Source organism: Brienomyrus brachyistius, chromosome 1, assembly GCF_023856365.1.
Source record: "Brienomyrus brachyistius isolate T26 chromosome 1, BBRACH_0.4, whole genome shotgun sequence".
NCBI lineage: Eukaryota > Metazoa > Chordata > Actinopteri > Osteoglossiformes > Mormyridae > Brienomyrus > Brienomyrus brachyistius.
The window spans coordinates 55,722,845-55,739,530 of record NC_064533.1 but is presented as its reverse complement, the minus strand read 5'-3'; the positions used below and the strand labels follow the sequence as shown (position 1 = coordinate 55,739,530).

The window sequence follows — 16,686 nt, the reverse complement described above, 5'->3', positions numbered from 1 at the left end:
TATACACTCCCACGAAAGCCGTGCGTTATCCCGAGCATCACGTGTCCGTGGGTCCGGGAGGGTGGCGGCCGCTGCGCTCCGTGCGCTCCACGCCCGCAGCGCGCCGCACCTCACCGCACCTTACCTCACGCCTTCCGCCACGACAGTCTCTCCCAGCGCACAGGTAGGCGAGCGAAAAACTGTTTCCAGACGGAGGCAGGCTGCTCCTTAAGCGGGATGCCATTGACACGGTTATAGGAATAAGGAAGGATCCCCCCCAAGATCCCTTTACGCGCATATCGGGAAGGCGGAGCAGCCATACGCGGGAATGACATCCCTTCTAGCAGGGAGGGCTTAAAGCGCAGCGGTCGGGGATACGCGGGTACCTTCGCCCGGAGCCACGGCCGTACTCGGACCGTTATCTGCGGGATGCATGTGGGATCCCGGGCAGGTGACTGTGCACCGATTGCAGCTTTGCGCCGCCCAGTGTCATTTCCTCTAATTCCAGGGCAATCGCGGAGCGTCGGAGCTGTAGAATACGCGTCTCATCTTTGAGAAATTATTGACCTGCGGCGGCACGACTAGCATGACACGGACTTTTCATTTATTAATATGCATGGCACAAAGAAACGTAAATGCTGAATGACAGGCCAGCGCAATGCTTTTGGGAGGATGGTCTTCTGGAGGAGCCCAAACTGGGTTATATGATGGGAGATGCTCAGAACGTCGACGGACCGTGTGCGGATATTTAATGCAGCCTATGAAGTATTGAATAACTCCCGTCTGCCTTTCTCAATCCATGATAGCCCAAGGACACGATCAGGCTATTTACAGCATCTATAATATATATTCACAAAAAATGCTTTTCTTGAGTGCCTACGCAAACACACATTCTTCAACGTTTCATTGTAAGAAACGTGTTATTCTGTATTGTATTGTTTTAAATCGACTGACATCAACGCACCTGTCAAGGCACCGTCCTGTGCAGAAAATGCATGGCTTGTTAACATAAAAAAAATGAAACTATGATTTAAAAATAACAACAGGTAACTCGATAGGGGCAGCCTAAACACCATATTGATAAATGTTAAATCATATAGTTCGTTTACTTATGTACTAGTTTACACGTTAGATGCAAATTATGTATTATTGATTTATTTATTATGTTTTATTGTACACAATCCATGCTACTTTAAGGGCTCTATCGACAGTGTTAATTTAACACCCGGTATCCATATAAGCTTAAAACTTGAGTAACCTTAGCATTATGCCGCCTAGAGCGAGAAATTAATTGACGTTAATTAAGGTCCAGTTCAAAATAAGGTCTTCTCGTTTCTCCGTTGGTTACAAGTTCGAGTGAATCTTATTGCAAATATAAGTATTCTGCGTGAACGACCTCCAGCGCCCCACGACATAAGCTGAAACATATGGATTTAAAACCGCTGTTTCACCGTGGTTTTTTTCGTCCTGTTTGAGGGGCACAGACTGGGATCACAATCCAAATGACACTCCCAAAATTCACCCAGGTTTGGCCTCAGAAACGGACGCCGGCAAGCCAGTTGAAGCCTCATTCATGCACATTCATGTTTATTTTACCCCTAATGCTGGTTGGTTTTTCCTATTTAAGTGAGATAGGGGCTGAAAACCTGAAACCTGAAAGCTTTCTTAGAGGCCTGTATCTCTGTTGGGTGTTTTCTTTTTTTTTCTTTCTTTTTTTTTAGTATTTTTGTTTCCAGTAAGGCACATTACTTTTACAGGAAAACCAGCTCCACATGTGGTAGCCTCTGTTTTCTCAGAAAAGAAGGTCACTTTCTGTTAGCGTGGTCAAAGGCCTCTTTTACCTGTGCAGGGTTCATGCCCATGTCTGTCACCTTCTGATTGCATGCAGACCACAAGGCCAAAGACCAGAATGGACTATCCAGTGGCAGACTGGTATCTGTGAGGCATCCCAGATGTCACATTCTTATGGGCTAAATTGCTCATGGTCTCACACTGCCTAAGATTATTGGCCCCTGTCCTTCTGGAGATGATTCATTTGCATTCTCCATGTCAGTATAAGCCTAAAGGCTGATTTATGCTTTTGTGTTTAGCCTACACTGTAACCATGCACATATCCTATGCCGTACACTACGACATAGAAATCAGTTTATACTGCTGCATTGACGTTCAGTGGTATATGAGGCATATCTGTGCTGATACGAGACTTGGAAATAAAGCCACATTTGACATATTTTTTGAATGCCAGCAGACATTTAATGACTTAGTTTGTTAACTTTGCTCATTGATCATTTTATATGAAAAACACCTATTTACATTCCTGAGAGACTTGCAGTCACCGTCCATGTCCAAGCTTCACGTACCAGCCAAGAGGCTGCTGCAGTTAATCTCAATTACGGTACCTTCCACAATTTTTGACGCCTGTTAATGTCTGTGGAAAGCAAACCAGAGTTCCTTCCCTATATTTACCAAGTGGATCAATCAGAATCATAGGGGTCAAAGTTATGTTTTTGAGGAGTGGCTCATCAGTCTACACTGTAGCTATGCTATAGACTTGACACAGAAGTATCAATTAGCCTTTATTCGTGTTGTTTGCGTCTCACCAGAATTGCTGGGGTACCTGGTGACGCAAGGCAGGGGTGGCTTTTCCATGTGACTCGTCACTGCCTATAAATAGTTTGGACTGACAGATTGGTGTGAGCAGTTCTCAGCATATCATGGATGGGTCGATTCCATATAAAGACATGTTTCCGCATCACAATCACGGAATTGTACTACTTGCATTGTTTGAGTGTAACATTCCCTTGTGATGACATTGGCAGTGCAGAGGGTGGGCATTCAGGACATACATATCCCTGCTGTTTTGTGCTCTCCTGATGTAAACTGGCAGTCTTTTGTGTTTTTTGTGCTCCTTTGAGATTGATCACGTGGCTGTGTTCATCGCCTGTGATCTGACCTCGTCACACTTCATTATTGCACGTAGTGAAGATGTGAATGGAGCTGGCCCATCTCAATACAGGTCTACGTGAGTCACAGTGAAATTTCTAACATCTGCCCTGCTGATTGGTTTTAGTCCAAGCCAAAACAATGTGAAGATCATGCCTTAATTTCTGATAAAATACATTTGCAAATGCATATGGACTTAAAATTATGCATTCATGGGTTGATTTGCAAATGGATATTGTATTGCATTTTGCATGAGTTTTTCTCAAACAGAACCTGTTGAGAACATCATGTCAGTCTGTCTGGAGTGTGGACAGGTCTGAGGCTGGGTATTTATAGTTGCTGCTGCAGTTGGACAAAGATAACATATTTGATGAAGGCCCTTACGTTTGACCTTTAAAGCACCTTAAAGACATTCTTTTCTTGTTGAACAGGCAGCCTGTTTCAGAGTCCTCATTATGTCCAGCTGGGTATTTGAGAAAGTACTTTCTGTTGTCCCAGAGAGCGGGGTTCTTCATTTGTATTTATTTATCTAGCAGGCACACATTTGCAATAGCAGGGTCTGATAGTGCCTGGAGTAATTGGGTCTGACCCTGGGATTAGAACCAGCAACCTTCTGCTCACAAGCAGAGCACCGTATTCTGCTGAGCCGCACACCACCCTTCCACTAGGTGCTTGGCTGCATGGTCCATGAGGGTCCTGGTAATGGTCTGCTCTTGATGTGATAAACCCATCAGTCTCTATGTGTTATGAATATGACTGGGATGTTGGGAGTATGGAATTTTACATGAAGTTCTTTATCAAAGTCCTGGACAACAGCTGGTTTCACATGTGTTTCTGGATACTCAACTGGTCTGTTTTAAGAGCCAGTATTACTGTTGTACTGGTGAGATATTGTTAATTCCTAATTGGATAGAGTCACTAGTGTAATATAGGACATTTAGCATAATTATCTTGGAATTTCCACAATGGTCCTTTTAATGGTTTCCTGAGTCGATATGTTCTCAGATACCTCTGTAGCAATGCCACTGCTGAAAGGTGAAGTTCAGTTGTGCCTTGAGCTTGAAGTACCAAGCCCACCAGAACGTGCAGAAGCTTCTGCCCCTACCCTGATCTCTAATCCCTCCCTTTCCCACAGGTTATGCCACCCAACAGGTTGACTGGAGTCCCAACCGTGAAAGAAAACGGCTGATCCTGCTCTGATCCCACCTGTCCTGCTCCCACCTCGTGTCCCCATGGCGGCAGGGGGCCATGTCAATGAGACAGATGTGTTGATCAACCTGCAACAGGTAACACGCATCTTGCCAGACTGCAGAGTTCTGCCTATTGGTTTTCCACTCAGGCCTGAATTAGTTGCTACATTATTGCAGGGTCATCAGGGTGGCTAGAGTTTCAGCACCAGAGGGCTTCCTAAGGGACAGGCCAGTAGCATGTGCTGAGGTTGCTGGGAAGTGACACAACCTGAGAGGGTTGTAAGTCTGACATGTCTCTCTGTCAGGGACTGTAAGCTGGTCCCGAGACAGGATGGTACAGCTTTTCAGGCCAGATAGGCCCATCATGACTGGTATTAGACCAGCCGTGAGCAACTGGGAGACTCTGCTGGGCCTCAGAGAAGTCAGTGAGACCAGCATGCACTACAGTGGTGGCTCAGGGTGGGCCAGGTTCTGGAGGGAAGACCGGAATGGAGAATACATATGAATCACCACCAGAAGGACAGACCAGTCCTGGATGTTTGGCATTATGGTGTTAGAATGCCAGATGTAGGAGCCTCAGCACCGGCCTGGCAGAAAGACAGGGCCTGACTCATCCATAGCTTCAGAATAAACAGAGGACACAGGCCTAAGAGTTTTCGATGTGCTGGAACCACCAGAGCTCCTGCACTGACCTGTCTCAGAAACTGCCAATGAGGTTTGGATGGGCGATTCCCATGGGGAAGCCAGGACATTATAGGTCATCCTGGGAGGTGCTTATCAATTTGCTCAAATCGAAGCAGTGGGCATCAGAGGGAAAGGGACTTTAATGTGTGGGTAAATTGGTTCAGGTAGTCACCTTATATGTCAGACTAGCTCTGAGCCGAACTTGGTGTGTTTGTGACCACAAGGTTGTTAAATTCCCAGGTGCTGTTAAGTTTTTGATTCAGGATCTAGTATAGTGTTCATGAAAGTCAAACAGACATTTGGTTAAAGGGGCTGTGCTGAGGGACCTTTATCATCCGGCATATGAGGCACTTAATTCTGCAAGGGGAGGAATGAGAGGCAAATTAAATACAGCTAGATAGTGGGTGAGTAGATTTGCCTGCTGATGCAGTCATTGTATGTGTGTGTGTGTGTGTGTGTGTGTGTGTGTGTGTTCCATGAACAGACCCACCGGACGTGCACAGAGAGCCTGGACACCTCACTCTGGAGCCTAACAGGAAACGACAGAAAATGGAAAAGAAGTTTCTTTTTTAGGTCGTCTCAGTTAAATATAGTCCAGTGTCTGAAGTTGTAGGTTGCCGAGTATATAACAGCTAACAGAGCAGTGTAACATTATAGTATATACACTGTAACAACGTGTATATCTGACTGAGCAGTGTATATACCAGAGTATATAACTGTTAGTGTATCTCACCAAGCAGTATATATATTATAGTGTATCACAGTTGTGTATCTAACAGAGCAGTGTGTATATAGACTGTATGTCTGAAAGAACAATGTGTATGGTAAAGAATATAACATCATGCATATCTGACAAAACAGTGTACTGTATATATCAGGGTATATAACATATATAACATAGTATATCTTACAGAGCAGTTTGTGTATCAGAATATATAACACCGTGTATATCTGACAGAACAGTGTATATATTAGAGTATATAACAGTGAGTGTATCTCACTAAGCAGTATACAAACATGGTTATATACATAAAATGCTCATTTACAAAGTCTATTAAGCCTTACACTGAGACTGACGCCAGGGGGTGGCCTCTTGCTTTGTGTGTTTTTATACAAGGGCCAGACCTACCTGCCTTGGGGCCTGTACTACGAAGCGGGGTTACAGGCTTATCGGGGTAACTTGTCGGATTTAAGGTACCACAGTTTAAATGGACTTCATATTTGTTCACTTACATTTTGCCCAGACTACCTTAAATCTGAGAAGTTACCCCGATAAGCCAGTAACCCAGCTTCGCAGTACAGACCACAGGTCTTGCTCCCCGGAGGGTATCAGTGTTGTATTTCTGACACAAATGTGTGTACCAGGCAGCTCTGTGAATGAACAGAGATTGATCCAAAGTGAAACCCAATCCCACACATCAGACAGAAACACTGGGGTTCTGACTTGATCAAGGTCTCCCTTTAAACTGCTATATAACTCAGAATATGAAGGTTACTTACTGAAAGGTGGGAATTTACTGCCACGCACCAAACACTTATGAAGAATATCACTACCCTTGGTTACCTAATAAATCCATGCCACTGATCCAGTCTGCCAGAGACCTCTGACAATTACTTTACGTTGTCTGTGTCCTGTTTGGCGCACAGTCATTTCACTTACATTTTCTGTTAGTCATCATTTCTGTTACACCATTAAAGTCATCATTTCTGTTACACTGTTACTCTCATAATTTCTTTAGCATTGTTAATCTCCTCATTTCTGTCAGACCGTCTGTCTCGTTATGTCTGTTATAAGTTTCCTTTCATCATTTCTGTTACACTATTACTCTCATCATGTCTGTCACACTGTTTACTCTCATCATTTATGTTATCATTTATGTTGCTGAGTGTCTGTGACGTTTTGGGAACAAGAACATGTGTCCCTTATCCAGTTTGAGCTATAGTCGTTGGGTGAATTCTCTGCATTTATGATGAGTCATGCACTTCCTGTGTTTTCCTGTGTATTTCCTGTTGTTATGGTCCCTGGGAACACAGCTGCTTAATGACATGGTGAGGTGGGGGTCAATGTTCACCATCTGGGGGCGACAGGCAGTCGCTTGGCATTGGCATTGTTTTGCGCATAGCTGCATGACTCATCGTAAGGCTGCACTGTGGGGTGTCTGCACGGAGGGTGGGGGGCTGCTCCTGTCTGCTTCCTTCACTGCTGTTGCCTCTCTGTCCTTATTGGAACTGGGCTTGTGCAGCACATCTGGAATTCTGGAGGCAACTGTTGGCATGATGATGACACTTGGCGGCAGTGGCACCCACCTGACACCCCAGAGACATCAAGTGTATCAAAAGACCAGCCGTTTGCTTGTGTTTCAGAAGGGAGCTGTCATCTGCACAGTGGTGCGCAATCAATAGTCAACATCATTCTGTCCCCTGTCCCTTTTATGAGTTGCATAGTGACTGTGAGGATTAGATGGAATATGGCATTTTTAGGAAATCTATCTTTGCATGTCCCACTACATTCTTGGTACAGTCAGAATTGGCCTATGCTAAAGAGAGTGAGGCAGGAAAAACAGAGACACACAGAGGAAGAAAGCTAGAGAGAGGCAGGGAGAAACAGAGACAGAAAAAGAAAGAGAGAGAGAGACAAAGAAAGAAGCACAGAGGAATAGAGACAGAGGAAGAAAGTGAGAGAAAGAGAGAGAGAGAGAGCGTAGCATTACACCGCATTTTGTCAGAAACACCAAAGATTGAGGGGAGATAGTGCCCCTGGCCATTACTAAGGCATCCATGTGGGAGATTTCTGCAATATGGATTATGTGGTGGGAGTGTCTGGATAGGCGTGGCCTGCTAGCAATGCAGCCTCAGTGTGAGCCAATGGGAAATGAGATGAGGAAAAGCACCCTTTGCTGACACAGAGGCAGGTCCTCACCGATTAAATGTGTTCGCGGAGCTCTATATCAGGTGGTGGTGGTGGGGGGTGGGTACACATTGGAGTAGACAATGGCATGACACACACAAAGTGGACCTTAACGAGTCCCTTTTGTGCGTGGTCCAACACAGAGTCGTCGCTTCCTGCTCCTTCACGTCCCGCCATCTGCTGTTTTAATTATCTGGCAGCATTTAAAGAAGCGCCAAGACAGCTACCCTTTACCAGAAACCGCTTAGAGGAGGGCCCAATGGAATCACGCCTGTGGCTCCTGACAAGGGGCCTGGACACTGCTGCTGGAGCAGACACTGGGCTTAGGATCTGTACAAGTTCTCGTTGGGGTGAATGTATGGTCGGATTAGCTGGATGGGGCAATCACTTGGCTTTCAACCAAGATCCATGTTGGCTTGGGTTTGTATTAGGCTGTTCTGAAGGTTGGATCAAACCAATGAGTCTTGTCCAGACTTTCATAGTGCTGGGTAGGCTGGGTAGGTGGTTGTAGGTTTGACCTCTGAAGAGGGGAGCCAGTGCTGTGAATAGAGCAAGTTTGAGGATGGCCGTCAGATGCTTTGACCAATTGTTGTTTTTAGTGCCAAATTACAGATTAAATCTTTATTGTTGGTGGCATTGTGGTGCAGTGGTTAGCATTGTTGCCTCACACCTCTAGGAACAGGGTTAAAGTCTCTGCCTAGATTACATGTGTGTGTGGAGTTTACATGTTCTCCCTATGTCATTGTGGGGTTTCCTCTGGGTGCTCTGGTTTCCACCTTACAGTCCAAAGACATGCTGAGGTTAATTGGAGTTCCTAAACTGACCGTAGTTGTGTGTGAGTGAATGGTGTGTGAGTGTGCCCTGTGATAGGCTGGCCCCCTGTTTTGGGTTGCTCCCCACCTCATGCCTGTAGCTTCCAGGATAGGCTCCAGATCCCTCCCATGACCTAGAAGGATAAGCGGTTTGGAAAATGGATGGATCTTTACTGCCCCCACTGGTGAACTTTAACCCTCTGGTTGGTTGTTTATGGTGCCAAACATAACTTGGCTGCTTGAGATCCCTCCCCTTCCTATGGGAGAAGATTGCCACTCCCGGTGCAGCTTTGTTTGGAAACCATTGGCCTGGCTTATTCAATACATTTACTGCTTCATTACCTGGACTTGTTCATAACTGTAACTATCTGCACACAACACCGTTAACAGGAATGTAATTTTCACACTCTTTAAGCTTGTTGACCGTGCCCCCCTGCTCTTGCAGGCTCTGCCAAATGAGGAGAAAGGCTCCCATGATGTCTCCGAGGAGGAGGCCTGGGAAAAGGCCCTGTCTGTGGAGAGGTTTGGCGACATCATAGCCAAGCCAGTCGCCGCCAACGTGGAGAAGATGGGCCGCAGTTACGGAGAGAGAGACTTCGAGTGTGAGTTTTTCATACCATAGAGGGTTTTCCCTGAATTGCTTAGCTCCCAGATAATCAGGTGAGCCAAAGAGAGGAGGTATCTTATGACTTGAAGCTGTAGATTAAGCCTGTAGAGTAACTTTATACCTCTGGAGATTCTCCATCCCTACAAGGAAGGTGAAATTTCCCCAATTTATGTGTTTCTGTGGTCCTGTCTTTTTACATATGGATGTGTCAATTACTCCTTTTTTTCTATGCAAACTGTACACTGTCTTCTGTTAACATAATGACAGTGACATTTCATCACACAGGGCATTTTATAATTGTCCATCACACTGCAGCACTATGAACCAGTATGAATGCTGTCTGTAAACCTCAGGCTCCTGGTGTGGATAGTGTCCGTGGTGTGGGGAAGGGAGGGGCAGCAACCTGCTTGACTGACCAACACCGCCCTCCCCTCCCACAGACCACCGGCACACTTTTCACCACACCCACCACCCTCTCTCCACCCACCTGCCTCCGCCCACACGTGTCCACAAGCGTGCTCTCGGTACAGACCGCCGTCGGAAGAAGAAGCGCAAAAAAAAGAGGACGTCCGTGCCTCCCTCAGAGGTCACGCCCACTATCCATGAGGTGGATGAGGAGGAAGAGTCAGATGCTGAAGGGCGGGGCCAGGTGTCCAGGCCCACTGAGCCAGCAGACTGTGACATAGAGGTGGGTTGGGGAGAAGTAACCACTAGGAAGGTCAGTCCTGGTCCCTTCCTACTTTGCACACTTATATTGAAAACTCCATTTATTATTTGAAATTCTGTTAATGAACTAGAATATGCTGTATACATCCATCCTTTTAAAGGTTATTGCTTGAATGTTACAGAATATATAATTGGCAGGACACCTTGTGTGAAGGAACAAACACTATTTTAATTTCTAAATCATGGGCCTTTTTAGTGACTCAAAATGGAATTTGGAGGCTACACTTCTAAAGTAGACTTGAAGTGGAATTCCGAGGGTCCACTTTTAAAGCAGACTAACAGTGGACTCTCCTTTTTTGCAGAGTCGTGGAGAGGAGCACTTTGCCCTACCTCTCCCACCTGCCAGCTTCCACATAGAAAGTGAGTGTCCCCCACTAGCTGAAGATGTGCCTGTTTACAAGACCCTGGAAGAAAGAGAGGAGGCGTCACAGGAAGCTTCAAACAGGTAGGGCCTCAGCGGTAATGGGGTACCCAGGGAGACGATGTTTGGCAGGTCTGTCAGATCCTTGGGCAGATGGATCAGACAGAAGCACCCAACGCAACACGGCTTCTTGCTCAATTAATTAAACACATGCTTTCTTGGTTTATTAAAACATAACAGGCAAGCAGGAGAAGAAGTCGTTCCCAGATTATACTGGTTTCAGAATCTGGAGCTAATATTCTTATCACATTCAGCTGTTTTCTGTGCTGCAGTACAGCTGGAGTGCAGCTGTGTTACAGCTGCGTTTCCACAGTTTTTGTCGTCGTGTTGCGATGAAGCACACAGGCAGATGGTCGGCCTCTTATTACAAACAATTTCCTTTGGTATAATAAAAGCATTCTGATTCTGATTTATGGAGCAGTTTGTACCGAAGGAGCATGAAATGCGGGAAGCCGTGAGAGAGAACAGCTTCACCCACAACATGTGAGGATCTGAAGATGGTACAGTGTTCCTCATGCCCTGTCCCTGAACCCTACCCACTTCACGAGTGCAAGTGATATTTAGGGCATAAAACATTGGTGCTGGCTTTTTGTCTGGAGAACTTTTAAGGGTCCTGGGTCCCCCATAGGTGAATCCTATACACAACATAGGCAGCCACTATGGGCGCTATCTTCTGAGGGGACACCGACTTAGAAATCACATGGGCTTCAATCATCTCTGATCCCACTGCCAGGACCACAGTTCCAGTCAGTCAGTGACAGGACTTTCAATGATTCAACTGCCATCCCCAGTGAGCACATCCATTTGGTGAAGCTGCCATTACCTGCAGGTTCTCCAGCACCCCTGAGCCACCCAGTGCCCCCACCCGAGCCTGGTTCCGGAGGAAGTCCATTCACCGGCTGGCAGGGGCGCAACGTGCCAGCTACGACCTGCGGGAGCGGATCTGCATTGGCAGCATGACTACCGCAGGGGGGGCCGCCGTCTACCACAAGGTACCCACTGACGAGGCGGAGGCCCAGATGCTGGCCAGCGCTGACCTGGATGACATGAAGAGTAAGAACTTCTTCCGACACATGCTGGAACCAGAAGGAGCATGGCACAGGAGTGTTCCCTCTGTACTGCAACCAGATCCAGAATGAACACAGTGCGGTACTGTTCCATCTGTATTACAGCCAGATCCAGAACAAGCGCAGTGTGGTCCTGTTCCATTTGTATTATAGCTAGATGCAGAAGAAGTATCGCGCAATTCTGTTTCCTCTGTTTTACAGCCAGATTCAAAATGAGCATGGCGTGGTCCTGCTCCCTCTGTTTCACAATCAAGTCCAGAATGAACACTGCACTGTTCCCTCTGTCAGGGCATATTTTTCAGCTGGCTCTTGTCTCACTGCTTCTGTAGGGTCCAGTTTTAGTTAGTAACAGTGATGACGAGAAACTGAAGTTGTTAGGTCCAATGCCAGTAGTCCTCAGACAAGGATCCCTCTGGGGAGGTGCTGCACAAGGGCCTGAGGGCTGTATCCACACACTTTGTGATGGCAAAATGAAGCCAAGTTTTACTGATTTACACAATGTAATATAACTGTGTGTATTAATAAGGACAGTCCATAGGAAATGTCTATAGATGCTGATTGATGGTACCATGAGAATGGAGCTTTTGATGGCTTTTGCCGTTCAGCTGTCTTTCACAAATCAGCACACTGGGACAATAACAGGAGCCCCTCTATTGTGAAAGTGGGGAGGGTCCCTGGGCTTTAATTAAAGTTGCAGTTCTAATTGATCACAGGCCCCCCAGTTGTTGGCCCTTTCTGGGCACAGCAGAGGTGGCAGTGAACTCTCATGAAATGGACAGCACTCACAGTCAGAGTCCATACTGGGCTTTTTTTTTGGGAGGGGGGAAGCGTGAAGATTGAGAAGCTGCAGCTGGTTGTACTCAGTTACTGAACTGGACCATCCCAGCTGATACTATCCATTTGAAAGGGCAGCGTGTTGATCACACATAAAGTAATGTTCAACTGATCTGTGGCATCAGCATTACCAGATCCTCCTGCAGTGTAACTCAGCTGTGTGTCTGTTGTCATCAGTTTGGGCATAGGGTTCAAGGTTGCAGACTTCTGAATCAGCTGTGGCTTTTAACCAGCGAGTTCAGCGCCATGTCCTGATCTGTGTACGTATCTCCCAGACGATTAATGGCTCCATCAGGTGTTCTGTCAGCTGAGCCACTGACTCCAGACCAACCATTGTTCTAGAGAGGCCACTTCCAAGCTGTAATTGAAGAAGATGCTAACTGATAAAGCTGAGTGCTGCCAAGGGATATGCCCTCCTGTTCTTCTTTAGGGTGATGACCTCATGACATATTTGTCAAGTCACAAGCCAGCAGAAAATGTCAAAAGGCCTCTTGTGGTTGCCATAACAACAGAATGGTAAAATGCCATTGGGGGAAAGGAGCTAAAACTCTTTTGAGGATAAACTAGTGCGTATCTAATTGATATGTTCTATTAATAGATAGTATTGTCAGACATGTTCCTTTATTTCTTATACTCGGCTGCCTGGTGATGGAAGGTGCTCTGTGGTACACCCCTCTGGCCCTTGGTCATGTCTGCTCTCCCACTCTATCATGGCAAGGTCATCGCTTTGAGGACAACCCAGGAGTCCGGCGTCACTTGGTGAAGAAGCAGTCTCGTAGCCAAGTTACTCGGACTAACAACAGCTCGCCCTCCTACCTGTTGTCCAGCCTGAGTAAGAGGAGGAAATCAGACAAGAAGACCCATGAGGTGAGAGGGTGGGATGGTGGGTGAGGGTCATCCTCCAGGCTGAGCTGTAGCCTGACAGAGCATTCACAGTCAGCCAGCTGGTGAAGGTGCATCTCTTGGAATCCTGAATTCACTCTGTATCTGTCTGTGCCTGTCTGTCTGTATCTGTGCATGTGGGTCTGCATCTGGGGCCAGGTCTTTGTGGAACTGAATGAACTGACGATGGACAAAGATCAGGAGCTGCACTGGAAGGAAACAGCACGCTGGATAAAGTTTGAGGAAGATGTAGAAGAGGAGACAGAGCGCTGGGGCAAGCCGCATGTGGCTTCGTTGACCTTCCGAAGCCTGCTCGAGCTGCGTAGGACCATCGCCCATGGTGAGACCAGGCGGCAACCCTCTTCGCTCAGCTGGAATCACACTGAGATGTCTGCAATCCCCATAAACCCCCACAGGTGCTGTGCTGTTGGACCTGGACCAGACAACATTACCCGGTATTGCCCACTTGGTGGTAGAGACCATGATCATCACTGACCAGATCAGGGCAGAGGATCGACCCAATATGCTCAGAGTCTTGTTGCTCAAACACAGGTGAGTGAGAACATGGTGAGTGGATGGATCCATGAGCCACAAACTACACATCAGTCTGTCCCCTAACTAACAAGGTGCTCAAGAGCATTGTAGAGTCCAATTGGCATGGTAATCAAGCTACTTTACCACTCACCTCAGAAGAGTTGGCACATAGGGCACTAAGGGTGGGTGTGCTTCAACTGCACTGCATTTGTTTTTGAGGCATGGGTAGATAGTGGCTGTGACTTCCAGCTACAACAATTCACTGATGATACCCTTAGATATCCACACTCCCTTTCTTTCCCAGTCACCCCAATGACGAAAAGGATGGCTTCTTCCCGCGCAATCCCTCAGTCCACAGTCTGGCCAGCTTCCACCGCAACCACAACCATCTTCCCGACACCAGCCTGCCTCTAGTGACTGAAGACCATGCCGACTCCCATGGCAGCAAATCCCCAGAAACTGACAAAGAGGTATTTGTGAGCTTATTTGTGACTTGCCTGCCAACTGATGTCGTGTGTATGCTAGGTGTGGAATGAAGTACACACATTCATGGCCATTAATGCACAACAGCGCTGGCTAATGTATCAGGCAACAGGCTAACATATCAGGCAGCAGGTTAATGTGTCAGCCAGCAGACAAATATGTCAGACAGCAGGCAGACATGTTAGGCAGAAGGCTAACATACCAGGTAACAGGCTAACGTATCAGACAGAAAGCTAACTAACCAGGCATCAGGTTAATGTGTCAGCCAGCAGGCAAACATGTCAGACAGCAGGTTAACCTATTAGGCAGCAGGCTAACACCTAAGGAAGCAGGCTAACATATCAGGCAGCAGGCTAACATGTTAGCTAGCAGGCAAACATGTCAGACAGAAGGCAAAAATACCAGTCAGCATGCTAGTGTGTCAGATAGCAGGTTAACATATCAGGCAGCAGTCTAATGTGTCAGGCATCAGGTTTACATGGGCCACACAAGAGTGCTGTTCTGTTATGTGTTAAACACTAACTCTCTAATTCCTTTTTCCACAGAAGTACATTGTCCCTTAACTCTGCAGCATGACCAGTCACAAGATCAGTGTGTGCTTTTATGATTTATGGGGCATCTGTACGAGATCTTGGTCACAGGTTTTAGCTAACATTGCCTAAATGTCTGTCCCCTGAAAATGAAAGAAAGAACTTCACCCTGGCCCCCCTGAAGGACATGCCCCCTCTCGTTGCATAAAGTTACTGGCGAAGATCCCCAAGGAGGCAGAATCGGCTGTGGTGCTAGTGGGTATGGCATCTCCGGCGGTTCCCAACTGCTAAGAAGCAAGTCATGCTAGTCAAGCTAGTATCACCCACTATTAACTACCGAACTAAAATAGATTCCATAGGAGAACTTTTAACTGCGAAACTCTTGATTTTAATGCCATTGCCGATATACAGGTCGTCATCAACTTGCGACCTATGTGACTTACGACTGACCAACTTTACAATAGTTCCAAGACTGTTCTGCGAATATGTGGCCATGACTGTGGCAAGTCTGGCAGCACAAATGTTGCCCAGTGTGAGTGTAGGATAGTTTCTGCCCCAACTGCTGGCAGAACTAGTATCCTTGTGAGAAAATGATGATGAAAAGGTTAAACACCAAACAATAAGACTTAAAGATGATATAATTTTATTGTACACTATACTGTACAAATGATATTTTTTGCATATAAAATACAATGACTTATGCGGTCTTAAGTCAATGATGACCTGTAATGCAAACCCACATATCTGGTATTGATTGGGCTGTGTTTGGGTTCAGCTCTGCTGTGTTTGGAGTCGCTTCTGTTGTGCTTGCGTTTATCTGTCTTGTGTTTGGCTTCACCTCTGCTGAGTTTGGCTTCATCCCACTGGTGTTTTGGTTTACCTCTTTTGTATTTGGGTTCATCTTGTGCTTGGGTTCAGCTCTGCTGTGTTTGGGTTGACCTTGCAATTCTGTCTGCAGCCCTACTGTATGGCCTCTGTAGCCTTCCTGCTTGGATGCACCTTTGGCGCTGGATCATCTGACATGTTATGTGATTTAACAGGCTGTGTGGAGTTCTTGGAGCAGCCAGCCTCAGCCTTTGTGCGGCTTAGTGAGGCGGTGCTGCTGGAGTCCATCCTGGAGGTACCAGTTCCTGTGCGTTTCCTCTTCGTGCTACTGGGTCCTGCCGAGTCCAGTATGGATTATCATGAGATTGGCCGGTCCATCTCAACTCTCATGTCTGATAAGGTGGCCCTTTCAATTTCTTATTCTTAATTAATATCTCATTTTCATCAATGGTATTTTATATTTTATACGCCGTTCCTCTGACTTTAAATGTGACAATATGTTATGTTGTTGAAACCCTGCTAGAATTTCCATGAGGTGGCCTACTTTGCCGACGATCGACAGGACCTCCTCAGTGGCATCAATGAGTTCTTGGACTGTAGCATTGTCCTTCCTCCTTCAGACGTGGAGGGGAAGGACCTTCTGAAAACTGTGGCCTCATTCCAGAGGGAGATGCTACGGAAGAGGAAGGAGCGGGAGAAGAAGTGTGTCAGTATCACAACTGCATCTGAGGTAGAGGCCAGGGGTAAGGATGTCCACCACGATCCTATTCCCATCAGCAGGAAATCTGAGAACCTGGGCTTACAAGGACAACATGGATGAGAAGGCAGATAGATTCAATTAGACTATCTAGGTATGAAATAAGTCACACTTATACCTCCCTGTAGGACAGGTTATTATGTGTACCTGCTTGGGAATGTGTGCAGTCTACTCCAACAAACAGCCAGTCATGTGGCTACAACTCATTATATGCAGCACTCAGATGGGGTCAGGAGGATGCCTTATTCTCAGGTTAAACATAAGTAGAGCTAAGACTGCATCCACATGGCAAGCGGTGAAATTTTTACACCGTTGTATGTCAATGGGGAGAGTGGCGCTGCTCTCCACCGGTGCAACACTGCCTTGGGCACCAAACTCTGCCTGGTTTTCGCAACTTCGCTGCGCCGCTCAAAGTTTAAATTGGTTGAACTTTGACCTAGTTTGCTGACCTCTAGCAAAGTGGCATCCAATCAGATATAATCCTCAGTTTGTGACAGATAGGTT

At 46.5% G+C, this 16,686-nt stretch overlaps 1 protein-coding gene and 1 long non-coding RNA gene across 10 annotated transcripts in view; one reads left to right on the top strand and one right to left on the bottom strand.

Annotated features, from left to right (window-relative positions):
- The first annotated feature begins 19 nt into the window (after window positions 1-19).
- Window positions 20-16,686, top strand: part of LOC125708012 (anion exchange protein 3-like) — a 22,644-nt gene continuing 5,977 nt past the window's right edge. For 4 of the 6 annotated variants that reach the window (XM_048979031.1, XM_048977356.1, XM_048978184.1 and 1 more), the window contains exons 1-13: window positions 20-163; window positions 4,058-4,208; window positions 8,962-9,118; window positions 9,564-9,841; window positions 10,152-10,294; window positions 11,100-11,323; window positions 12,890-13,038; window positions 13,213-13,393; window positions 13,470-13,605; window positions 13,892-14,057; window positions 14,757-14,859; window positions 15,641-15,825; window positions 15,949-16,168. In XM_048979031.1, coding sequence (XP_048834988.1) covers window positions 4,155-4,208; window positions 8,962-9,118; window positions 9,564-9,841; window positions 10,152-10,294; window positions 11,100-11,323; window positions 12,890-13,038; window positions 13,213-13,393; window positions 13,470-13,605; window positions 13,892-14,057; window positions 14,757-14,859; window positions 15,641-15,825; window positions 15,949-16,168 — 1,996 coding nt within the window. In that variant the 5' untranslated portion in view covers window positions 20-163; window positions 4,058-4,154. Of the gene's footprint in view, window positions 164-335; window positions 431-4,057; window positions 4,209-8,961; window positions 9,119-9,563; window positions 9,842-10,151; window positions 10,295-11,099; window positions 11,324-12,889; window positions 13,039-13,212; window positions 13,394-13,469; window positions 13,606-13,891; window positions 14,058-14,756; window positions 14,860-15,640; window positions 15,826-15,948; window positions 16,169-16,686 lie in introns of those variants that run through there. The other 2 variants (XM_048979889.1, XM_048976548.1) reach the window with 2 other exon arrangements.
- Window positions 15,227-16,686, bottom strand: part of LOC125714764 (uncharacterized) — a 15,694-nt gene continuing 14,234 nt past the window's right edge. For all 4 annotated transcript variants that reach the window (XR_007384053.1, XR_007383896.1, XR_007383957.1 and 1 more), the window contains one exon: window positions 15,227-16,098. This is a non-coding gene — a long non-coding RNA (uncharacterized LOC125714764). The remainder of the gene's footprint in view (window positions 16,099-16,686) is intronic.